The sequence below is a fragment of the Solea senegalensis genome, linkage group LG6 (assembly GCF_019176455.1).
Source record: "Solea senegalensis isolate Sse05_10M linkage group LG6, IFAPA_SoseM_1, whole genome shotgun sequence".
NCBI lineage: Eukaryota > Metazoa > Chordata > Actinopteri > Pleuronectiformes > Soleidae > Solea > Solea senegalensis.
Window position 1 is genome coordinate 26,293,926 of NC_058026.1, and position 25,727 is coordinate 26,319,652.

Here is a 25,727-nt window from a genome sequence, read left to right on the forward strand (position 1 = left end):
ATTCAAAAATTAAGCGGTTGTAGAATCAGAATTTACTGATTCTACAACATTACATTATTATATTACATTATATTATTTTAGACTATGTTATATTGTATTATTTTAGATTATGTTACATTATATTACATTAAATTCATATATATTATATTAAATTATATTCTATTATACATGTAGCACCAGACCAGCAGGTGGCGCTGACACTCGTTGTCACTGGTCCTCATTAGAAGAAGAAAAGGGTGTCAGTGCGCATGCGCCTCGTGGGTCTGTTCTGGCAGGTCCGTTCTGCTTCTCATGTGGGTTCTGCTGCTCCGGAGGTTACGCTCACTCAGCGGGCCGCCGGGCCTGCTCTGTGCCGGCTCTGCGCGCTCCCTCAGCGGCCGTCCTCCTCTGGACATGTCCGCTGCCCGCGTCCGAACCACCTTCCTGGACTTCTTCCGGAACAAACACGGACACCTGCTGGTTCCGTCCTCGCCGGTTCGGCCCAGAGGGGACCCGAGCTTGCTGTTTGTCAACGCTGGTATGAACCAGGTCAGTGTAGACTTGGTCTGTACCCGGTCCCGGTTCTGTGCTTAAACCCGCCAACGCTTTCAAAACAGGATCCCTGTCGGTCATGTGACGTGGACCAGAATTGGACTTGGCTTTTATTCTGAAATATAACAGATATGAAACAACTGTGACGTCAACTTTTCTAAAGTTGTCCTCTCTGTCCTCTGTCTTCTATGTCCTCTCTCTCTGTTTACTCTGTCTTCTCTGTCCTCTCTCTGTGTCCTCTCTCTCTCTCTCTCTCTCTCTCTCTCTCTGTCCAGTTCAAACCTGTCTTCTTGGGGACAGTGGACCCTCGCAGTGCGATGGCGTCTTACCTCAGAGTGACTAACAGTCAGAAATGTGTGCGAGCCGGAGGGAAACACAACGACCTGGAGGACGTGGGACGAGACGTTTACCACCACACCTTCTTTGAGATGCTTGGGACATGGTCATTTGGAGACTACTTCAAGGTCAGCTGGTACTTCCTGTTCACAGGGGGAGGGGCTTATTCCCTGGGCACCTGTCAGAGTGAAAAAACACACACACACACACTTAGGCCCTGTCTCAATACTCAAGTATGCATACTTGCCAAGTACAGAGTACACAATTATGATTCTTCAATTGGAAAAGCAGCTACTTCCTTTTTCTACTGTTTGAATGGTGGGTGGTGCCATATATACATATACATATACATATATATACACACACATACATGTCAGTAACAACCCAAACATCCACACATACAAAGAAATAAAAACCTGAATGTCCATGACAAAAGTTATGTGTAAGTAAGTGAAATGACACAGGGAAAAAGTATTGAACACATGAAGAAAAAAGGGTGTAAGAAGGCACAGGGTGGAGTGGCGCAGTGGTTAAGACCAGTACCCTGTGTGCGAAAGATATCATGGTCCCAATGGTTGCAAGTTCGACTTCACCCCTGGCTGATTGTACTCATACCCATTGTAAGACGCTTTGGACAAAAGCGTCTGCCAATGTAATAATGTAATGCACAGGAAGCCAGTATTTAGGAAGCAATCCTGCCCCGTATCAGTGCAAATTAATATCAGGTGTATAAGTCCTAATTGGTGGCCTATAAAGGTTCATTACCCAAGACGGGGAAAAACAAAGAGCTGTCCCAAGACCTTCTCAAGCTTATTGTAGACAAACATATGGATGGCATTGGTCACAGATGTATATCTAAACTTCTGAATGTTCCAGTTCCAGTTGAAGCTATTATTAGGAAGTGGAAAGAACATCATTACACCATTAACCGACCGCGACCAGGTGCTCCTCGCAAGATTACTGACAGAGGAGTCCATAGAATAATTAGAAGAGTTGTCCAAGAACCAAGAGTTGTTTTTCAGCATCTGGCACTGGCAGACGTCATGTAATTGAAGGAAGGATGAATGGAGAAATGTATCGTGATATTCTTGAGAAGAATCTGCTGCCATCCACCAGGATGCTGAAGATGGTGGACATTTCAGCAAGACAATGATCCCAAACACAAAGCCAAGGAAACAATCAATTGGTTTAAGAGAAAGAAAATCAAGCTGTTAGAATGTCCCAGTCAATCACCCGACTTGAATCCGAATGAAAGGATGTGTACATATTCACATTCATGATGATCGGAATGCTCTCCCTGGGATGGGGAATGTACCTGCAACACCGGGATCTGAGAATGACCAACAGTGAGAGGACCAGGGAATGGAGCGAAATGAAGGTGGAAAGTGCAATAACAAAGACAGTCATGGTTGGGCTGCACTCCGACGTCTCCACAATCCTCGAGCACATGAAAAGATGAAATAGATGACTAAAGTGAAAAAAAAAAAAATATATATATATGATGCATTGCCCTCTATTGATTGGATTATTTGTGACTTTTGGGAAGTTGAATATGCCAGGCAACAAGTCGAGAATGTCACGCGCGACGGAACATCATGGACACATGAATAAACACACATGGAGTCGGAGTTGACTGTCTAGAGCTAGACCACATCTCTGAGTGCTATCGGATGCTGAAACATGTTTTCTTTGTCAAAATGTCAAAAAAAAAGAGGAAACGAAATGTATGATGATAATGGGGGCGGGACTAGTTAAGCTTTGCTTCTCCCGCATTCCCTTTCGGTTATGTATATTGTGTGAACTGCACTGTTATGTGATGAGTGATCTAAATGTCATGACCGAAATAAATAAATACATAAATAAATAAAACCTCTGGACAGAACTGAAGATCAGAGTTCATAGAAGATGTCCCCGGGACCTTCAAGATTTGAAGACACTTTGTGTGGAAGAATGGGCAAAAATCACAGCTGATCAATGTGTGCGACTAGTTTCTCCATACAGGAGGCGTCTTGAAGCTGTTATTACCAACAAAAAGCTTTTCTACTAAGTATTAAATCAATTTCAGCAAGTGTATTCAATACTTTCTCCCTGTGTCATTTCACTTTATTACACACAACTTCATTTGTGGACTCATTTGTTTTATTTCTTTGTACGTGTGGATAACTTGGGTTGTTACTGACATCTGGTGAAAATTTCATCCCAATAACCCCATCGGAAATATATTATATATATAATATCAATACTTCAATACTTATTTTCTCCGCTGTATATACATATATGTATGTGTGTGTGTGTGTGTGTGTGTGTATATATATATATATATATACGTATGTATATATGTATGTGTGTATATATGTATATATAAGTATGTATGTATATACATATGTATATTATATTATATTATCTTATATTTAAATGACTTTAATATGAATCTAAAATTTAAAAAGTTAAAATAAACAAAACATTAATAATATACAAACTTTCAAACTGTCGGGTCAAAACATTTACATTAAAAACAAAATAACACGTCAACAACAATCTATGGATCACACCGAGCATGTAAATAACAATAATGACAGAGACGCCATCATTTCATCAGGACAGGCCGAGGTAACGCTGCTCTGTGCCGTGAGCGCCGAGCGTCCGCAGAGGCGGAGCTTCATCAACATCGCTGCCAAACTATAAATACGTCAGATCTTAATACACAAACCACATGTTTATATTCTAAATGATCTTAAAACTTCAGGACAGAGAAAAATATTTATTTCAGGTTTATATTTGTATTATCTGCTTGTATGTTCCACTGAAATGCATTCTGGGATACATGGCTTTCCCAAGTACACTCAAGTCACCACCCGATGCATACTTGATAAAATGGGCGGAGCGAGAACACTTCCGGGTTTGAGAACTGTCCTCGCTGCTCGCTTACTTGAGAATTGGAACAGAACTTGGACTGAGGCTGATGACGTTTTCACAAGTACGCACAAGTACACACAAGTACACACAAGTATGGATATTGAGACACACTATACATAACCAACAGCTAATATGAGATCATATTAATCACTTCCTGTTTCCTGTGTGTGTGTGTGTCTGTAAATCTGTGTGTGTGTGTGTGTGTGTGTTCAGGAGGAGGCGTGTTCGATGGCATGGAGCCTCCTCACAGAGTATTATGGGATACCTGCTGACAGACTGTACGTGTCCTACTTTTGTGGAGACGCTGCGTCAGGTTTGCCGGTGGACGAGGAGACGCGTCAGACCTGGTTGGACATCGGGTACGAGGACAGAGTGTGGTTCAGTGTGGACCTGTGTGTTTCATGAAGTCTCGTCTGTGTTTACATTTAAAGCTGCTTCAAACAGACCGTTCACTTCTTTATGTTAGAAAAGTCGTGGACCGGGACCAGGATTCTGGACCGGGGTTCAGACCAGAATTCAGGAGCTGGGGTTCAGATCAGGGTTCAGGAGCTGGGGTTCAGATCAGTGATGATGTCACTTCCCCAGGGTTCAGATCAGTGATGATGTCACTTCCTCAGGGTTCAGATCAGTGATGATGTCACTTCCTCAGGGTTCAGCTCAGTGATGATGTCACTTCCCCAGGGTTCAGATCAGTGATGATGTCACTTCCTCAGGGTTCAAATCAGCGATGATGTCACTTCCTCAGGTTCAGATCAGTGATGATGTCACTCCCTCAGGTTCAGCTCAGTGATGATGTCACTTCCCAGGGTTCAGCTCAGTGATGATGTCACTTCCCAGGGTTCAGATCAGATGATGTCACTTCCTCAGGGTCAGCTCAGTACGATGTCACTTCAGGGTTCAGATGATGATGTCACTTCCTCAGGGTTCAGATCAGTGATGATGTCACTTCCTCAGGGTTCAGATCAGTGATGATGTCACCCTCAGGTTCAGCTCCAGTGATGATGTCACTTCCCCAGGTTCAGCTCAGTGATGATGTCACTTCCCCAGGGTTCAGATCAGATGATGTCACTCTCAGGGTTCAGATCAGTGATGATGTCACTCCTCAGGTTCAGATCAGTGATGATGTCACTCCCCAGGGTTCGATCGCGAGATGTCACTTCAGGTTCAGATCAGTGATGATGTCACTTCCCAGGGTTCAGATCAGTGATGATGTCACTTCCTCAGGGTTCAGATCAGTGATGATGTCACTTCCCCAGGGTTCAGTGACGATGTCACTGTTCAGATCAGTCATGGCTACCATCAGTGATGATGTCACCTCAGGTTCTGAGTTGGGTTCAGATCAGTGATGTCACTTCCTCAGGTTCAGCCTCAGGGGTGATGATGTCACTTCCCCAGGGTTCAGATCAGTGATGATGTCACTTCCCCAGGATTCAGATCAGTGATGATGTCACTTCCTCAGGGTTCAGATCAGTGATGATGTCACTTCCTTCAGGGTTCAGATCAGTGATGATGAGGGTTCAGATCAGATGATGTCACTTCCTCAGGGTTCAGATCAGTGATGATGTCACTTCCCCAGGGTTCAGATCAGTGATGATGTCACTTCCTCAGGGTTCAGATCAGTGATGATGTCACTTCCTCAGGGTTCCCCACACTCGCCTGCTGCCGTTTGGACTCAGAGAGAATTTCTGGGAAATGGGCGACTCTGGTCCCTGCGGTCCCTGCACTGAGATCCACTATGACCACGTAGGAGGACGAGACGCTGCTGCTCTGGTCAATGCCAACAGTCCTGAGGTGGTGGAAATCTGGAACTTGGTCTTCATGCAGTACAACAGGTCTCACACACACACCTGAACCAGTTCAGTCCATATCAGACCGGCTCTGAACTGTCTGGGTTGTTTTCAGAGACATGGACCAGAGTCTGCAGCTGCTGCCACAGTTCAGTGTGGACACTGGGATGGGACTGGAGAGGCTGGTGAGCGTCCTGCAGGGGAAGACGTCCAACTATGACACAGACCTGTTCACCCCACTGCTGCACGCCATCCACCAGGTACACACCTGTCCACCGGACACACAGACACACACCTGTCCACCGGACACACAGACACACACCTGTCCACCGGACAAACACCTGTCCACCGGACACACAGACACACACCCACCAGACACACAGACACACCTGTCCACCGGACAAACACCTGTCCACCGACACACAGACACACACCTGTCCACCAGACACACAGACACACACCTGTCCACCGGACACACACCTGTCTTGTGGTGTTGTAATGGTGATGGTTCTCAGTGATGTTTCTGTCCTCAGAGGTCAAAGGTCGGGCCATATGGGGGCAGGACAGGGTCAGCTGACCAGGGGAAGGTGGACATGGCGTACCGCGTGGTGGCCGACCACGTCCGCACTCTGTCCGTCTGTGTTGCAGATGGTGTCCATCCAGGAATGTCAGGCGCAGAGTGAGACGTCGCACTGGACACATTTGTTTGTGTTGTGTGTTATTTTGTTGTTTATTTGTTTGTTTGTTTGTTGTGTGTGTGTTTGTTCACAGGTTGGTGCTGCGCAGGATTCTGCGGCGTGCGGTGCGTTTCTGTGTGGAGGTCCTCCAGGCTCCTCAGGGGGCGCTGGCGAGCCTGGTTCCTACTGTCGCACACATTCTGGTGAGACATTTCCCATCATCCCTCTCTCCTGTCTGGCCGTTTCTCAATATCCATACTTGTGCATACTTGTGTGTACTTGTGCGTACTCCCGTACTTGTGAAAACGTCTCAAGTAAGCGAACAGCGAGGATGGTTCTCAAACCCGGAAGTATTCTCACTCCGCCCATGTTTACCAAGTATGCATCGGGGGTGACTTAAGCGTACTTGGGATGGCCATGTATCCCAGAATACATTTCGGCGGAGCATAGCAGCAGATAATAGAAATATAAATCTGAAATAAATATTTTTCTTCGTCTAGAACAAAGTTTTAACATCATTTGAGGTGAGAAATTAGTCATTTAGAATTCAAACATGTGGTTTGTGTATGAAGATATGACGTATTTAAATATGTCGGAGGAGATCAGCTCCGCCTCTGCGGGCGCTCAGTGCTCACTGTGTCCAGCAGAGGGCAGCGTTACCTCGGCCTGTCCTGATGACATCATGACGTCTCTGTCATTAGATGCTCGGTGTGATCCATAGATTTGTTGTTGACGTGTTATTTTGTTTTTAATGGAAACGTTTTGACCTGACAGTTTAAAAGTTTGTATATTATTAATGTTTTATTTATTTGAAGCTGGAATTTTAGATTTATATTAAAGTTGCACGGTCATTGTATCTGTATTTAAATATAATGTGTAAATATTAGATATGTAGATTAGTATATATTTGTACACGTCATATATATATATATATATATATATATATATATATATATATATATATATATATATACATATATATATACTACTCTACAGTGCTGTAATATATCTACTTTCCACATTGTATTACTTGTATTGTATATTTTAATAGAAATAAATTAATAAATGAAGTTAAAATGTAAAAATAATAACAATATATATGCATTTATTAAAAGTATTTCATATGTTCATTTATCAACACTGTAGGTGGCGCTAAAGAGGCTGCAGCACTTGGCGCCAGCCACCATTCAAACAGCAGAACAATTCATACATACTTGCTTACTTGAGTATTGAGAAACAGCCACATACTTGTGTACTCCTGTACTTGTCAAGTATATACTCCCAGCGTACTTCTGAAGTATATACTTCTCAAGTAAGCAAGTACATACTTGCTTGCTTGAGTATTGAGAAACGGAATCTGTGTTCACAATAACCCCGCCCCCTTCTTTCCAGGGTGACGTGTATCCTGAGCTGCACAAAGAGAAAGAGCGGGTGAGAGGCTGTGACATCACTTCCTCTTCAGTGTGAGGATATGACATCATGATTGACAGCTGGTCTTCTGTCCTCAGATCATGGACATCATTAACGACAACGAGGCTCACTTCCTATCGTCCCTGCAGCAGGGCAGCAGGCTTATCCAGAGGACACTGCAGAGGACGGAGGACAGCCGTGGCATCTTCCCCGGTCAGTTCAGGGCCCACTAACATGGGTGTCTCTGGTGTGTCCTTCAGACATCGGTGTCTCTCATGGGTGTCTCTGGTGTGTCCTTCAGACTTGGGTGTCTCTCATGTGCATCTTTCGTGTGTCCTTCAGTCTTGGGTATCTCTCATGTGCGTCTCTGGTGTGTCCTTCAGTCTTGGGTGTCTCTCATGTGCCTCTGGTGTGTTCTTCAGTCTTGGGTGTCTCTCGTGTGCATCTCTAGTGTGTCCTTAAGTCTTGGGTGTCTCTCATGTGCGTCTCTCGCCTCAGATGTCCTTCAGTCTTGGGTGTCTCTCATGTGCGGCTCTCATGTGTCCTTCAGCCTCAGTGGCCTGGTCTCTGCACAGGGACCTTGGTTTTCCTCTGGACCTGGTGGACCTGATGTTGGACGAGCGAGGAGTCCAGGTGGACCGTCAGGAGCTGGATCGACTCAGCGCAGAGAACCACAAGGTGGCGCTAAACTCTGATGTCTGTTACCATGTAAACGCCTCTGTTCGCTCTGTGTCATCCCATAATGCGCCTGACAGAGGACTTTTATTGTTTTTAGTTGTGAGGGACTTTTGGACTTTGGTCTTTTATTGTGAAGGGGCTGACAGGAAGCTGTGGGTCACTGATGATGTCATGGCTCTGTGTGCAGGTGATGTCGGAGCTGCAGTCCGGCGCTCTGACTCGGTTGACGCTGGATGTCCAGAGCTTGGCGGCGCTCCAGCGGCGCGGCGTCCCTCACACTGATGACCGTCTCAAGTACTGCTATTCGCTGCAGGACGGAGGACGATATGGTGCAGTGTCTCCGTCCATGTGCACAGGTAACTCCTCTGACCTCTGCTTACACCGCTAACCTCAGCCCGTCTCCTCGCAGTCTTCCCAGCATGCCGTGCGACGGTGGTGGCGCTGTACGACGGGCAGACGCTGGTGTCAGAGGTAACAGAGGGACAGCGCTGTGGTGTCCTCCTGGATCAGACCAGCTTCTACTCAGAGCAGGGTGGGCAGTCACATGACCAGGGCTACTTCACCCGTGACGGGCTGCAGGTGAGACGACCTCACACCGTAAGTGAGACGACCTCACACCGGAAGTGAGACAACCTCACAAAGGAAGTGACTCCTTGTGTGTCCTGTCGCTCAGGACGTGCTGTTCCCTGTGGAGGACGTGGTCCTGGTGGGCGGGTATGTTGTCCATCAGGTGACCGCAGCTGGGTGCCTGAAGACCGGAGACCAGGTGCAGCTACACCTGGACGAGGTACAGGTTGACTGAAGGTGAATTGGATTTAGATCAGGATCTGTCCTCGTTTCTAAAAAGTCTGTCTGTCTGTCTCAGGTCCACAGGTTGTCCCTCATGGTGAACCACACAGCGACTCACCTGCTGAACTTCGCTCTGAGGACAGTTCTGGGTCCATCTGTCCATCAGAGAGGGTCTCATGTGTCCACTGATCGTCTCCGCTTTGACTTCTCCGTCAAGGTTGCTTTCTCTCTATGTCTCTGTGCCGCTCTGTGGACGTGCAGACATGTCCCCGTGATTTCTGATGTCCTGTCTGTCCTCAGAAGTCTCTGAGTACCTCTCAGCTACAGCAGGTAGAGGCGTGTCTTCATGACATCATCTCAGCCAATCAAAGGGTCCACAGCAAGGAGGTCCCTCTGCAGGAGGTCAAGAGCATCAGTGGACTGAGGACAGTGGATGAGGTGAGTGAACACATCTTTGAGGACTCTGTCTCTTCCTGTTTGTCTGACTGTCTCTGTCTCCGCAGGTTTACCCTGATCCTGTTCGCGTGGTGTCCGTCGGGTTCCCGGTCTCTGAGCTGTTCAACGTTGGGACAGGAAGAGAGACGTCTGTGGAGCTCTGCTGTGGGACGTGAGGACACCTGTTTACACCTGTCCATGTCTGTCCTCACACCTGTTTACATCTGTCCACGTCTGTCCTCACCTTTTTACACCTGGACAGATGTCTGTCTCACACCTGTTTACGTCTGTCCTCACCCCTGTTTACACCTGTCCACGTCTGTCCTCACCTGTTTACACCTGGACAGACGTCTGTCCTCACACCTGTTTACGTCTGTCCTCACCTGTTTACACCTGGACAGACGTCTCTCCTCACACCTGTTTACACCTGTTTACGTCTGTCCTCACACCTGTCCTCACCTGGACAGACGTCTGTTTACACCTGTCCTCATCTGGACAGACGTCTGTCCTCACCTGTTTACACCTGTCCATGTCTGTCCTCACATCTGTTTACATCTGTCCACGTCTGTTTTAATCTCTCTGTCTCTCTCAGTCATCTTCTTCACACAGGTTCAGTCCAGGATGTGGTGATCATCTCAGAGAGACAGACGGTCAGAGGAATAAGTCGCATCATCGCTGTGACTGGACACGAGGCCACACGGGTCAGTTAATGACGTCTCGGTTCAGTTAATGACGTCTCGGGTCAGTTAATGACGTCTCGGTTCAGTTAATGACGTCTCGGGTCAGTTAACGGGTCAATTAACGATGTCTCGGGTCAGTTAACGACGTCACGGGTCAGTTAATGTGCTGTGTGTCCAGGCCCGGGAGGCAGGGCAGGTTTTGTCTGAGGACGTGGACTCGCTGTCGGCCAGACTCACAGGCTCCGCCTCCTCTGACCTTACTTCTGCTCAGCGTCTGGCCAAAGATGTCGGACTCCTGTCTGATGTGAGTGTAATTACCCAGAATGCCCTGCTGCACTGTGTGTGAAAAAGATGCCGTTTGACCCTGATCTGTGATTGACAGGCTGTAGACTCCACCCCCATCCCCCAGTGGCAGCGCAGGGAACTGCAGAGTCAGCTGAGAGCACTGCAGAGGCGGAGCAACACCATCGTCAGGAAGCTGGAGACCAGAGAGGTGAGACTGACCTCTGACCTCAGACTGACCTCTGACCTGTTCTTGTCTCTTGATGATCCTCCATGTTTTCCCATCATGCTTTGCTCAGGCTGTGTCTCGAGCTCAGGTTCTGCTGGAGAAGAATGGAAAGAAGGAGGTTCTGGTGGACCTGGTGGAGGCGGACTCTCTGCCGGTGAGAACACTAAGCTCCGCCTCCCTGAGGCCTAGTCTACTGACTATTGACTGGACAGCTTTAAATCAGATTGAAAGACAGGAAGTGTCACATGTCGTTCCAGGTGGTGATGAAGACGGTGAATCAGCTGACCGCCGTCTCTCCCCTCAGTCACGTGATGCTGCTCACTCACCACAGGCATTCTGGGAAGGTTCTGTGCGCCTGTCAGGTTCCCAAGGTAACCACCACTCACTTGTCAGTGACATCGGAGGGGGCGGGGTCATGTATGCAGCCTCTCATTGGCCTCCTTTCCCTCCTCAGGACTCGGCGTCTCTCCTGGCCTCCGATTGGGCGACAGCTGTGTGTCGTCACCTGGGCGGCGCCGCTGGTGGCTCGGCCGTGGTCGCTCAAGGTACAGGAAGTACCAGTGACATCACTGACGCTCTGAGATGGGCGGAGCAATTTGCCCTCCAGAGGAAACAGCGATGATGTCATTGTCACAGTTAGTCCCGCCCCCAGCCTCTCAGACATTAAGTTTCTTTGTTTTAAAAGAAATAAAAAGCTTTATTCTGTTATTGATCGTCTTTATTGATTAGTGTGTGATTATCTAAACAAACGGAAAACAGCCCCAAACCACATGAAACCACTTTAGTCCAGATCTTCCACCACTGCAGGATCAGGTCCTGGTCCAAGTTCTGGTTCTTCAGAGCATAGTCACGTTCAGCCACTGGAACAGAACCATGATCATCATCATGTGATCATCTTAGTGTTCATGTATGTGCTCATGTGATCATATGACCCTCACCTCCAGAAGGTTCAGCTCGATGGTTCCTGACCTGACTTTGTCCAACGTGTCAAATGTGTCTGTGGACAGGAAGTGACATCATCATCATCAGTTGACACATTTACAAGATTCTAGATCAACAGAGTGTGCGTGCGTGCGCACGTGTACTAACCAAACATTGTCTCCAGACGAATCAAACAGCTGACAAAGTTGTCAAAGTCGATGGTGAGATCAGCTTCACTGTAACGAGCCACCAGGATCTGGTTTAGAGGATTGTTCAAACTGAAACCTGGAAACACAAACAGGTCAAAGGTCAGAGGTCAGACGTGTGACCCCCGGTATGATACCACCACACCTCCTTCTCACCTGCTTCGTCCACTGCCACTCTCATCTCTGACGAGCTCATTGTCCCCGACTGATCCACGTCCTTCTCACGGTAAATCTTCTGTCTCACACACAGGACAGGAGGACAGAGAGATGATTAACTCCCTTATTTGATGTTTACATTATAACATTATGTTGCCCTAGTTAGACCAACTTACGTCACATTTCACAATAACACCACATTAGGAGTTAATTTACTCCTCGATAGAGGGGTCTAACGTGAGCTAGCTAACGTGTACACTTCTCATGACAGCTCCCATTCAATGACACGTATACTGCAGGGAGACGCCACCGCAGCAATGGAGGCTTGTTTACTTCCGGTACTTCGTCGGATTCGTCTATACGTGTGATGAGGGGGCGTGGCTCACCTCTCTGATTGGAGGAAGTGTTGTTTGAGTGAACACACACTGAAGTGAGGTCGAAGGTCAAACTTACCAGATAGTTCTCGATTTTTGTCCAAAGAATTTTGAACTCGACCAGACCGAGTTTCCCGCTGCCATCTTTCTGCAGGAGCAGCGTTTAGGAAACTGATCACTGTGTGTGTATGTGTGTGTGAGAGAAGCACCCCCTGCAGACAGCCTGTGTTACTGCTGCGGTGGAAGGATACATCCAGCAGGTTCACCATGTTACGACATGTCACGAGGCTGAAGCCACTGGTCTCAATGTCAGATCCTGACACACACACAAACACACAGGTTATGTGATGATATCATCAGGTGGGCGGCGGCCTCAGTGTTCATGTAATCATTCTTACGTTTGCTCACAACTCTGTTGAGAATCTTCTGCAACTCAAAGACGCTGATTTCACAATCCTGCGACAACGTAACATATGCAACATGCACAATGTAACATATGTGACACGTACAACGTAACATATGCAACACATACAACATAACATATGTAACCTGTACAACGTAACATATGCAACATGTACAACATAACATATGTAAAATGTACAACGTAACATATGTAACATATGCAACATGTACAGCGTAACATATGTAACACATACAACGTAACATATGAAACATGTACAACGTAACATATGTAACACATACAATGTAACATATGTAACATGTACAACATAACATGTGTAACATGTACAATGTAACGTATGTAACACATGCAACGTAACATATGTAACACATACAATTTAACATGTGTAACATGTACAATGTAATGTATGTAACACATACAACGTAACATATGAAACATGTACAACGTAACATATGTAACACATACAATGTAACATATGTAACATGTACAACATAACATGTGTAACATGTACAATGTAACGTATGTAACACATGCAACGTAACATATGTAACACATACAATTTAACATGTGTAACATGTACAATGTAATGTATGTAACACATACAACGTAACATATGTAACACATACAATTTAACATGTGTAACATGTACAATGTAATGTATGTAACACATACATCGTAACATATGTAACACATACAATTTAGCATGTGTAACATATACAATGTAATGTATGTAACACATACAACGTAACATATGTAACACATACAATTTAACATATGTAACCTGTACAACGTAACATGTAACAGCTTCTATGATGAGTGTGGACATGAGGAGAGAAATCACTCTAAGATTCTGTTCACTCTCTGGATGTTTCTGGTAAATAGTGTGTTAAATATTCTCTTCACATAAGGACTGTGGCTTTTGTTCATTTGTTTCTCTTTTTAAAAAATGCTTTGCACTTCCAGGCCACCGTAGTCCACTAGCTATAGATCATGTGTGGGTAATGTAAACATGAGCAGCTCACCCCCCCGGCCAGCTGACCAAAGAGACTCCTGAACCGATCGTCCACCTCGTCTTCATCCATCTCAATCTACACGGAGACATCATCATCATCATCGTCGTCGTCCACTCACACAATATGTGCAATAGTCTAAGGTCACTTCTCTCACCTTCTCCACTCTGGACTCGATGGGGTCATCCAACTCTCTGCTCACACACACCCACACACACACGCACACACACAGGTTAGAGGTGCTGCACTTCCTCCTGCTGCCTGTAGGTGCTGCTGTTCAGCTCAGTGTGTCAGTGACGTACTGAAACTCCGCCTGTTTCTCGGAGAAAACTCGGACGCAGAAGTCTCCATTCTTGTGCGGCTCAAACGTGGACGGGACGAGCAGGTACTCCCCCGGTGGCAGACAGAAGCGACTGCACACTTCACGCAGGTTGATGAAGGTTTCGGAGCGCGCGGCGGAGGCGTGGCGTAGGAAGAAGTTCCTGTTCAGGTGGACGTTGCGCTGACCGCAGAACTGAGGATGCGAGGAGAAGACACAAGAAGACTCAACAATCAAACATCTAACCTGAAACCTGAGACGCGGTGGTCATGCGGTGGGGTTCGTACCTCGTCAGGAACCTGAAACAGACAGAGGACCAGGATCAGAGAACCGTTGCTTAGAACTGGCAATGCCTTCTCGTTGATGACATCATCATGTGCTCACCTCATAGATGGCAAAGCCCATGGTGTGCATGTCCTCTCCCATCTTCCTCATGCGTCTGCGGTTCTTCTGGATCAGACCGACCACAAAGCTGCAGCCGGCCTCGCCGTCGTCCGGGTCGTCGTCCTCTTCATCCAACCTGATCACGAACTGCGGGTTTGTCCAGAACGTGTCTGAAGTCACAAATGGAAGCATCAGAGAAAACTGTGGCATGGATCTAAGCCTGGTCCCGGACCTGGACCTGGACCTGCTTAACCTCTATATATTTCAGGCCCCGCCTCCTTCAGAAGAACACAGAGGCTGAACTCTGATCCTCACGTGTCACATTACTGCTGTCGCCTAGCAACGATTGTCATCACTAACCTCCAATAATAAGGTTTAAACATTTTACATTTAAACATAAAGGTTTAAACGTAAAGGTTTGAGTCTCCACCTGAACGTTAATAACTGGATGCCAGAATGATGGCGCTGTGACACTGGAGGCGGGACTTCAGGTGGGTGTGGTCACTCACCGGGGTAGTTCCTGCAGCCTCCGGCGGTCGAGCCCCTCCTCCAGGTGCCCTCGTACGTGGACAACGCCCACTTAGAGACATCACCGTCACTCAGAGCGTCAGGTGTCAGGTTACAGATTTCTACCCTCGAGTAATGACGCAGGAAATCAGAGAACGCCATCCTGTGAGGAGGAGGAGGAGGAAGAAGAGGAGAAGAAGCAGAGATGGTGTTAACAGCAGGACACTGTGATGTCTCTGGAGGACAAAGTCCAAAGTTTACCAGAATTCTCCGTCCTCTGAACGATGACTCAGTCGTTCTCTGTCCTCGTCACTGATGTGACGCCACTGCATGGAACTGAACAAACAAACAGATCAGATTAACAGCTGACTGATCAGATTAAAAGATAATGGAACATATTAACAGTTGATTTATTAGATTAACATCAGATTAACAGATTACCCATGCGGCAGACAGAAGGGGGTGGGGCCTGCTCAGAAAGGTGGGTTTTACGGTGGCCATGTTGGTGGCCATGTTACCTACTTGTCACTCCAGGCTCCGGTCCACTCCACCTGACCCCAGGGATTCCGGATCCGGATCAGCTTTTCCATGTCCCCACGGTACTCCACCTGCAAAGACAGTGTCATGTGACTGGACGACAAGGCTCCCCATGCCCCACCTCCATCAGAGGCTAACGGCGTCTTTGTGTGATGTCGCGATAGCGTCCCCTCATGTTTACACAGCAGGTTAATGACTAAAACAACGTGCTTCCTCCGCCCCTTTTCTCTCCACAAACATCATCTACCTGTGATTATAAAGGCTGGGCTGGGCTCTTACCTCAGCTACACCTGTCACTGAGTAGGCGTGGCCTTTCACCAACTTCTGAGAAGTGACAGCCTCTGAGTCAGCGGAGCTGGAGATCTGAGACACATATAGCACAGTTAGTGTTTGACATAAGAGCAGAGCGCCCCGCCCCCTGTGATCACAGCAAGTCTCTTACATCAATGGAGCAGCCCATCAGAGAACCTCGATCCAGAGCTTGTTCAGGATGAACACTTGGCTGACCTTGGTATGGATTCCCCATGATTCTCCGTGAAATCAAAACTCAATGGTGGATCCTCCAGAGAGAGCCAGAATATCCGCTCACCTCGGAGGACAGATGAGACACATGAGGACAGATGAAGACAGATGAGGCCACATTAAGAAACATGAGGACAGATGAGGCTACATTAAGACACATGAGGACACATGATGGTAGATGAAGACAGATGAGGACACATGATGACAGATGAAGACACATGAGGACAGATGAAGACACATGAGGACAGATGAGGACACATGATGACAGATGAAGACACATGAGGACAGATGAAGACACATGAGGACAGATAAGACATGAAGACAATGCGGAGGACAGATGAAGACAAATGGAGAACATTAGGACAGATGAGAACAAATAAAGACACACGGGACAGATGAAGACCTATGAGGAAGGTGATGAAGACATGAAGATAAACAAAGATAGTGAACAGATTAGACCGATGAGAACAAACGAAGACACGTGAGGACAGATGAAGACACATGAGGACAGATGAGAACAGATTAGATCGATGAGAACAAATTAAGACACATGAGGACAGATAAAGACACATGAGGCCAGATGAAGACAGATGTAGACATATGAGGACATATGAAGTCAGATGAAGACAGATGAAGACAGATGCAGACAGATGAAGACAAATGAAGACAGATGAGAACAGATTAGACCGATGAGAACAAACGAAGACACGTGAGGACAGATGAAGACACATGAGGACAGATGAGAACAGATTAGATCGATGAGAACAAATTAAGACACATGAGGACAGATAAAGACACATGAGGCCAGATGAAGACAGATGTAGACATATGAGGACACATGAAGTCAGATGAAGACAGTTGAGGACAGATGTAGACAGATGAAGACATATGAGAACAGATGAGGACAGATGAAGACAGATGAAGACACATGAGGACTTACTTGGCGTAGGCCTTCTCCAGCAGAGCGCTCCAGAACTCCGTCCCCTCTGCTGAGTGGACAAACATCAGCTCGTCATCTTTAACTGGTAGACGGTCGTCCACCACCACGTCCACCCACTCCCCGAACTGCCACAACTACAGAGACAGAGGACAGAGGAGAGAGACAGAGGACAGAGACTGTGTATTTTTATACTTGTGTATTTGTGTACTTGTGTATTTGTGTACTTGTGTATTTGTGTACTTGTTCATTTGTGTATTTGTGTACTCATGTATTTGTGTACTTGTTCATTTGTGTATTTGTGTACCAGTATTTGTGTACTCATGTATTTGTGTACTGCGGTACTTGTGTATTTGTGTACTGCAGTATTTGTGTACTCGCGGTATCTTGTGATTTGTAGCCAGGTACTCTTCATGTACTTGTGTATTTGTGGACTTGTGTACTTGTGTATTTGTGTACTCTGTGTACTGTGGTACTGTGTATTTGTGTACTGCTATTTGTGTACTTGTAGTATTTGTGTACTCTGTGTGTCTGTATCAGGTACTTGTGTATATGTGTACTTGTGTATTTGTGTACTTGTGTATTTGTCTAATTGTGTATTTGTCTACTTGTGTACTCATGTTCTTGTGTATTTGTGTACTCATGTACTCATGTATTTGTGTATTTGTGTACTTGTGTATTTGTGTATTTGTGTAGTTGTACTGTGTATTTGGTGTACTGTATTTGTGCACTTGTGTACTTGTGTACTTGTGTATTTGTGTACTTGTGTATTTAGTGTATTTGTACTGGTAGAGCTAGGTATCAGGTATTTAGCACTCGTAGACAGCACTTGTGTACTTGTGTACTTGTGTATTTGTGTACTTGTGTATTTGTGTACTTGTGTACTCGTGTATTTGTGTACTCGTGTATTTGTGCACTCGTGTATTTGTGTACTCGTGCACTCGTGTACCTGGAAGTGGAATATTCCGGCGTACTCTCCGTCCCTGAAGCTCTGTCCGTGTGGAACGACCCGGGCCAGAACTTCCTGGTTCAGGGTCAGAGATGCGATGGCGGCGAGCAGCCAGCAGTCACCTGGAGACACACACACACACAGGGGGCGGGGCCTGATGAGGCTGTGTTTATGCTTGTTTATCACATGACTGTTGGAAGGTTTTCAAACACACGCCTAAAACAAAGAGGCGTGGCCTGTCTGTATATAAGATCAGAATGAGGTCAATAATCCAGCACACACACAACAATGACTCATGAGCAATGTATTAACCATCACGCAGGTTTGAATCCCGCAAGCTCAACAGGTTCTGCTCTCACAGTCGCAGGGTTGATGTTATACGTGTTTTATTAGATAATAAATAAATAAAAGTGAGTCAGCAAAAAGATTGTTTTATATGTAGCTAACGAAACATAGCTTTCAAGTAGTGTTGTGTGTGAAATCACAGACATCGCTCATGAGTCATTGTTGTGTGTGCGCTGGATTATTGACCTTACATCTGCAGCTCTGTGCTGTGATTGGCTGAACTCTCCCAGGTGTGCTTCTGAGTTGCTTCTGAGAAACCTGCCCATTAGTCTGTTGGACAGATCATCATCAATAATTATCATCAATTCCATCATCATCATCATCATCATCATTATCATCATCAACGCCATATCGATTACGTATCATCACACACAATACGTATATCACAAGAGCCACAATAATCATCATCATCATCATCAATATCACACGTTATATCACACACACAATAGCAGCATCACACACACACACACATGCAGACACACACGCCGCTAACACACACACACACACACACACACACGCGAGACACACATACACACACACAGACACACACACACACATGCAGACACACACACAAGAGCCACACACACACACACACACGCGAGACACACACACACACACACACACACATGCAGACACACAAGCAGCAGCACATACACAGACACACCACGCAGACACACACACACATGTAGACACACACAAGGCATACACACACACACACACACACACACACACACACACGAGACACATACACACACACACACACACATTACAAATACAAGCAGATACAAATATTGCTATGTAGATACACACATGCAGACTGGCCTAGGACGTGGGACTGTTTGTGAGCCTTGGTTCTTACCCAGTGCTTCCTGATGAGATGTCGGTCCTGCTGCTCAGACACGCATGAACTCAGGGTCAGAGGTCAGCTCCTAACAACAACAACAACAACAACAATAGATCAGAGACCTGGGGGGTATTCCATCAAGCAGGCTAAAGGAAACTATGACTCTGGCTAAGCCTCAACCATGGCTAAGCCATAACTGTGGCTCAGGTTTCTGTTCCATCAATCTGAGCCTCAACCCTGTTCCACCAAGGTGGCTAATGTGAATGTCAGCCAAGTAACCATGGTAACTTATGCTGCCGGGCAAACCTGGTCTGTAGCAGGCTAAAAGTGAAGCTTAGCACCATCTATGATCAAAGAATGTCCAATAGACAGAAACAGAGACACACAACTGTCATGGAATGATAAAATAATATGTAAAACATAAACTATATAATAAAATGTATTAAAGAAATTATTTAGACTAATAATTATATATTATCTATAAGTACATTAAAGAACATTTTCACCCAAATAAAATATAATAAAATACAAGACACAAATAAATACAAAATTAAACTAATCAGTAAAAAAATATAAAAGGAAATTTAAAGAGATCATTACATCATTCTTTTGATGTAACAAGGGTTAGGGCCTCCGATTGATAGGAGATAGATGATTGATTTGCTGTCACCTGCATTCACTTACTGTAATAGGGGTCCTCGTCTCCACTGAATTGCTTGATAAAATTAAAAATTATTCTAGATAAATAATAACTTTTTTTTACAATCAATAGATCTGTCATATGATTATTTCCTATAGAATGATAACCAAGATTGCATTTCTTCATGTAATAATCTACCATCAATTGTATGATAAATGTGATGAGTCATGTAAAATACTTTGATTAAATGTTATTATTATTTAAAAAATGTAAATGTAAATGTAGGATTTAAAGTGCTTCAAAGTGATTCAAAGTGCTTTACATAAAATAAGATGAAAATACAACAATTCAACATATAGCATCTGGGACAAAATACAGCATGTAAAAATGACAGGCTTAAATGAAAATGATATCAATTCTATACAATTGGCCATGCAGGAAATAAATGAAAGCTATCCCATCGATTTGCATAACATTCAGTTGATAAATGTGATGAATATCACTTTCTAACATTACCACTAGGGCTGCCAAATGATCAAATATGGAGAATTTCACATAAATTGCAGTGAAACAATAATGCTATTTTAATTATGTTCATATGAATGTTACTTATTAGGGTTGTCTCTTCCTTTTCATTTTAGGGGTTTGTTGCATTAATAGGTCCACATAATTGATTAGTTTAAAACAAAAACCATCAAGAAATCAATTGGTAGATTATTGTCTCCATATATTTTGTCCCTTTGATGGAGGATTTATAACATGATGATACTGAAATACTTCATTTTCTTTGTCACTTACACATTCAGTCTGTCAGCAATATTCTGCCACGCCACATCCCTCGCTTTATTGATTGCAGTGGTATTGCCCTTCTTTCGGATTATGTGGCTGTAATCCTCATATACCTCCATGAGGAGGGTTTGCGCCGCTGCAGAGAACATCTCTGCACGCTCTTTTCCCTTGCTTTTCGGCATTTTTCACAGTTTCCGTGCTCGACTAGAATGGGCTTTTTATTTTCCCTGTGGGCGTGCACAAGTTGAGGCTTAACAGTTGAGGCTTGACTAAGCGTCAGTTGGAGCCAGCTGATTTCAGTTGATGGAACAGCTTGGAGCTAGATTGGGAGGTGGAGCTTAGTCAAGCTTCAAGCTTACACCTAAGTCTGGCAATTCTTAGCTACGTTGATGGAATACCCCCCTGGGCCCGTTTCAGAAAGCAGGTTTAATGCTCGCTGGCAGGTTTTCTTCAACTAACCCTGAGTTTCTCTGTGTCTCCTCCTGTTGAGCCTGAAGCAGCTGTCTGACACTCGTCTCATGTCGTCATTCACACAGTCGATATCAAAACACATATCAAAGCGCATTCACCTGTCAAATTAATGACATTTACGTCATTCAAAACATCGAAATCCCAACCAGTGTGCGAACTATACCACGGGTTTGGGGTGGGCTCACGTATATTTGGGGGCTCAGGCGAGGACTTGAGGCAAATTTCCACCGGCTCTACTTGCCTCAGCACGGCACGATGTGGTTTCGGTACATACTCAACTCAACACATCCATTATGACAAGTCTGTACGTCTACTTGTCTTAAGTCACCTCCACACACACACACACACACATCACATCTTAATCAAATCAATCAAAAAACACTATTTGCCAATATTTTAGAGCCGCCCCCAAAATCTCACAAATCATCTTTCCAGGGGAGCTCATGTGTCATTAAGGGGGGTGAGAGGGCTGACTCCCCCGTAGTTCACAGCAACACAGTGACTGTGCTCATCATCACTGTAGACTCTGTGTTACTGTAGGCTCATCATCACTGTAGACTCTGTGTTACTGTAGGCTCATCGTCACTGTAGACTCTGTGTTACTGCTCATGTGTGACTCTGTGTTACTAGGCTCATCATCACTGTAGACTCTGTTCTGGGCTCATCATCACTGTGTTACTGTGGGCTCATCATCACTGTAGACTCTGTGTTACTGTAGGCTCATCATCACTGTAGACTCTGTGTTTACTGTAGGCTCATCATCACTGTAGACTCTGTGTTACTGTAGGTCATCATCATTACACTCTGTGTTACTGTAGGCTCATCATCACTTAGACTCTGTAGATCTCTGTGCACTGTAGGCTCATCGTCACTGTAGACTCTGTGTTACTGTAGGCTCATCATTACTGTAGACTCTGTGTTACTGTAGGCTCATCATTACTGTAGACTCTGTGTTACTGTAGACATTGTTGTGAAAGGTTCTTGTCATAGATCACTGATCATGATGGAGATTATAGCTGATGCAGCTGGAAACACTTTAACTTCACTGTAGTTTAGAAGTGACTTTTTAAATCTCGCTGCAGACAAAATCTTAATGTGCTTTGTTAATATTTACATGTGGAAATAGATCCATAAGTAAACTATGTTTTCTCAGTTTGATCCATATTCTTATCTTCAGTTTGTGTCTCGTCAGGTTACAGCTGAATAAAAATCAAATCAGATGTAACATAATGTTAGGACTGCAGCATTTATCGTCATTAATGAAATGAAAGTCTGTTCAATGATGAATGACTGGATTACGTTAAAATGTAATAGTGTTAATTTAATGACTCTTCACATAAACGTCATGGTCATTAGCATGTGTTAATATTTCTGCTCAACTGGATTAAAATGGAGGCTGTGCTCTTTGTTTACCCGTCGCCATGGTGAATCGTAGTATCAGAACTGACCTAACCGGTTCTCTTCAGTGATTCACGAGCTGCCGTGCCCCTGTTTGTAATGGGCATGGCTTGTAAGTCACCAGGTGAAACCAGAAAAACAGGAAGTCAAGTCTGTTTTGAGATGAGAGGCTGATGATTCTGATCCAGACCAAAGATAATCTGGGGGGTATTGCACAAAACTAGAATAAAGAAATCCAGGATAATTGAGCAAGCGCGGCTTGAACTAGTCTGCTCGGCGCATCCTGGCTTAATTGGTTGCACGTTTAAGACGCGGCTAAGTTAAGTTAAGGCTAAGTTATCGCTCACAGAATCACCGATGAGAACATGGATAAAAGTCGCGCGTCATTCTTTACGGCCGCCGAACAACAGCTCCTGAAAGAGTGCATACAATACTAATGCCATAATCAAAGAACATGAGAAAGTCCAAAACTGTCCAATTAATAAACAGTGCTCCACTGGAACTGTCATAATTAGGCTACAATTAAAGGACTAAAGGAGTTACTTTTCAAGTTACTCAGGAAATGTAGAGTATGATTAAGTGCAAACAATTATCCACAATGTGTGTCATTTCATCTATTTTTCACATGACACGTTTTTATCTATTTTATCTTTCTATCCTTCATAAAGAACTAACTTGTCTGGCAGCAAGTTCAAATGAAATATCAGAACATTTTGCAGGCTGCTAAGTGACTTTAAAGTAGATAACAGAGAACAAATGAGGTGAATAGTTTAAGTGTCTGCTGATATGTTGAACGTCTGTATGATTGTAGCAGTCAAAACAAAAGCCCATAGAACTGACACAGGGGGCGGCCCACCAAGCCAGGATATGACCCCAGCGGAGGAGCTGGCACTCCATTTAAATAAAGGGAGGCCAGTGATGGAGGGGATCCAGGGAGGGACGGAAACAGACTCTGTCCCAGCCACAGAAACTGTCCACTTCATGGAACACAATCAAATAAATATATGATACTGTCTGACCTTGGATTTCCTTGCAGTGTCTGGGAACACACTTCCACTTGTGGAGCCGGTTAGTACATTGTACTGAAATCACAGGCGTGGTATGTCCTGTGAAATCTTAATTCAAGTTCTCTCAATACATGTGTGTATATGGCAGGGGGACGGCACTTCTGCAGATGAGGAGACTGTGTCACTGGACTCCAGTGACTTGAGATATGTCAATTTGATGGAAATATCCTGCTTATTTAGTCCATAAAGCATATGAAGAAAATAGAAAACATGTGTAACAGGACCCAGATGCTGCACAGTCTCCTAAGCAGCCTGGTAACATTGTGAGTGTTGGCCAAAGTAAATCTACATTATGCTGCTGTTTCTTTTACAGACGTCACAAACTGTCAGAACACTATATGTAAAGCACCTGGAGAGACAGATAGAGCTGGCAGATGTTAAAATCACACTCAAGAAGAGAAAGCTCCAAGAAAGGGAGCTGGATATTGAGATTAGACGCCGGACACTCAGGAAACCGGACCTGGAAATCCAGAAACTAGAAAGAGAAGTGAGTGTTTCAGTGCACACAGTAACCTTAACTGCAATACAGTGTTTTAATCTTTGTTGCTTTTGCTCTCAGACAAATGAGGACAGACAAATAAAAACAATTCAACGAGAAAACATTGTGGTGTCCTCCCTTTTTCATGAATGTAAAGTAGAATGTAAAAGAGAAGACGCTTTCATGCCTAAATGCTTCCTCATCCAGTACATCCTCCAAAAAAGGACAAAACATTATGAAGAGGGAACAGGTGAATGGGAGTTGGACCTATAATATATACACATATATATATATATTATAATATATAATAATATAATATAATATAATATATTGACCTCGTCACAGATTTCATTGAAAATCAGCTGTGTTTTGTAATCTCAATTACTGCAATAAAACACATATTTATGAAACCTCTGACGGCAATTTGACAAGCAGCCTTCATTAGCATAGCAATATAACACTAGTAATAATACTACCACTTGAATAATATAAAACAGATTGAAATGAAATGAGATATGACTATATATGTAATATTTTAATACAGGATAATTAAAATGATGCAAAATACCTAGAAAGACCATGGACATGTTGTAAAACACATTAATCCCTCACGGGATTGACGGTGGAAATACAGGTGAATCACTAGGATTAATCTTAGCCTGGCTGTTAGCCTGGTCTGGAGCAGGCTAACTGCAGAGAATAAATCACCATAATAACTTGGCCGGGTCAAGTTTGAGCTGCTTTCATGCAATCGACTTGAGGCTAAATTCAGTCAGGATAACCATCATATCCCGGCTTAATCCCTTATCTTGGGTTTGTGCAATACCCCTCTGAAAAACAGGAAGTCAATTCTGTTTTGAGATGAGAGGCTGATTCTGATCCAGACCAAAGATAATCTGAATAATCTGACTTCATCATAAACAATAATAACAACAATAAAGATAATAATAATAAAGTTTAAATCATAAACTGCGTCATTTAAACTTTAAATTTAAAATCCACACTTTTTTAAACGGAGTTCGGCATCGATGCAGAAGGTCTATGCCGAACTTGAACCTGAACCGTTAGTTTCACTGACCGTGGGTCTCCTCCAGGACACTCCGCGGGTCTTGTAGGAGTTCGGACCCAAATCCTTAAATCCCAGGGACGAGGTCAGAGCCGGGAACGCGTCGTCCTGGAACAGCTGCCCGGTGTCGAAGCAGCGCTGCCGCAGAGTCTCATAGTCCTGGTTCAGGTACTTCACAGCCCGGGTGTTGGTACCGATGCCCTGGTTCTTCTCGCGCTGGTGCTGCAGAGTGGACGCGATTCCCGCCATGATGCAGGTGAGTGTGGACTGAAGATGAGGAGACAGATGGGAGTCCTCTCACCTGAGGACGCGCAGGCACAGGTTAGACTTCCGGTGAGGACCTTCAAAATAAATGAGCTGCTGACGAGCTCACCGCTCGACTGAGGACAAAATAAGACATTTGAACAGAGACCAGGAGGTCCGGGATCAGCGACCAGGTCGCTGTAATGGAGGACATGAGGACACTGTCTCTTCTAGATGCTCAAGATGCTTTTAATTTGAAGTCTGGCGTTTTGACTTCTTGTTTACACGCGCACACACACACACACCCTCAAACCACGCCCTTCCTGCTTCAGTTTGTTCTGTATTTTAGATTCTTTCAGCATTTGTCATCACTGTGAGTGTGTGTGTGTGCGC

The 25,727-nt window shown here is 44.8% G+C and overlaps 1 protein-coding gene and 1 pseudogene across 2 annotated transcripts; one reads left to right on the forward strand and one right to left on the reverse strand.

The window, feature by feature from the left end:
• The first annotated feature begins 174 nt into the window (after positions 1–174).
• Positions 175–11,458, forward strand: LOC122770822 (alanine--tRNA ligase, mitochondrial-like). 2 transcript variants are annotated; one of them, XM_044027963.1, is made up of 22 exons: positions 175–528; positions 807–995; positions 3,997–4,142; positions 5,424–5,615; positions 5,686–5,830; positions 6,104–6,249; positions 6,342–6,450; positions 7,640–7,678; positions 7,756–7,870; positions 8,208–8,335; positions 8,523–8,664; positions 8,745–8,914; positions 9,009–9,122; positions 9,201–9,341; positions 9,425–9,562; positions 9,628–9,731; positions 10,152–10,260; positions 10,418–10,543; positions 10,622–10,732; positions 10,821–10,904; positions 10,986–11,121; positions 11,205–11,458. In XM_044027963.1, exons 1-22 carry the CDS (start codon positions 292–294, stop codon positions 11,312–11,314), a joined length of 2,931 nt encoding a protein of 976 aa, XP_043883898.1. In that variant the 5' UTR covers positions 175–291; the 3' UTR covers positions 11,315–11,458. The 2 variants fall into 2 exon arrangements, with proteins under 2 accessions (XP_043883898.1, XP_043883897.1); XM_044027962.1 differs by having other exon boundaries at positions 11,008–11,121.
• LOC122770850 lies at positions 11,454–25,449 on the reverse strand (annotated as a pseudogene).
• Between the last annotated feature and the right edge of the window lie 278 nt (positions 25,450–25,727).

What these genes read in the sequence shown, in the direction of transcription:
- LOC122770822 (XM_044027962.1), top strand. Translation starts at nt 292, where the DNA reads ATGTGGGTTCTGCTGCTCCGGAGGTTACGCTCACTCAGCGGGCCGCCG. An exon ending in TGCACAAAGAGAAAGAGCGG is followed by an intron (nt 7,679 to 7,755) that starts GTGAGAGGCTGT and finishes TTCTGTCCTCAG; the next exon opens with ATCATGGACATCATTAACGA. An exon ending in GCGCCTGTCAGGTTCCCAAG is followed by an intron (nt 11,122 to 11,204) that starts GTAACCACCACT and finishes TTCCCTCCTCAG; the next exon opens with GACTCGGCGTCTCTCCTGGC.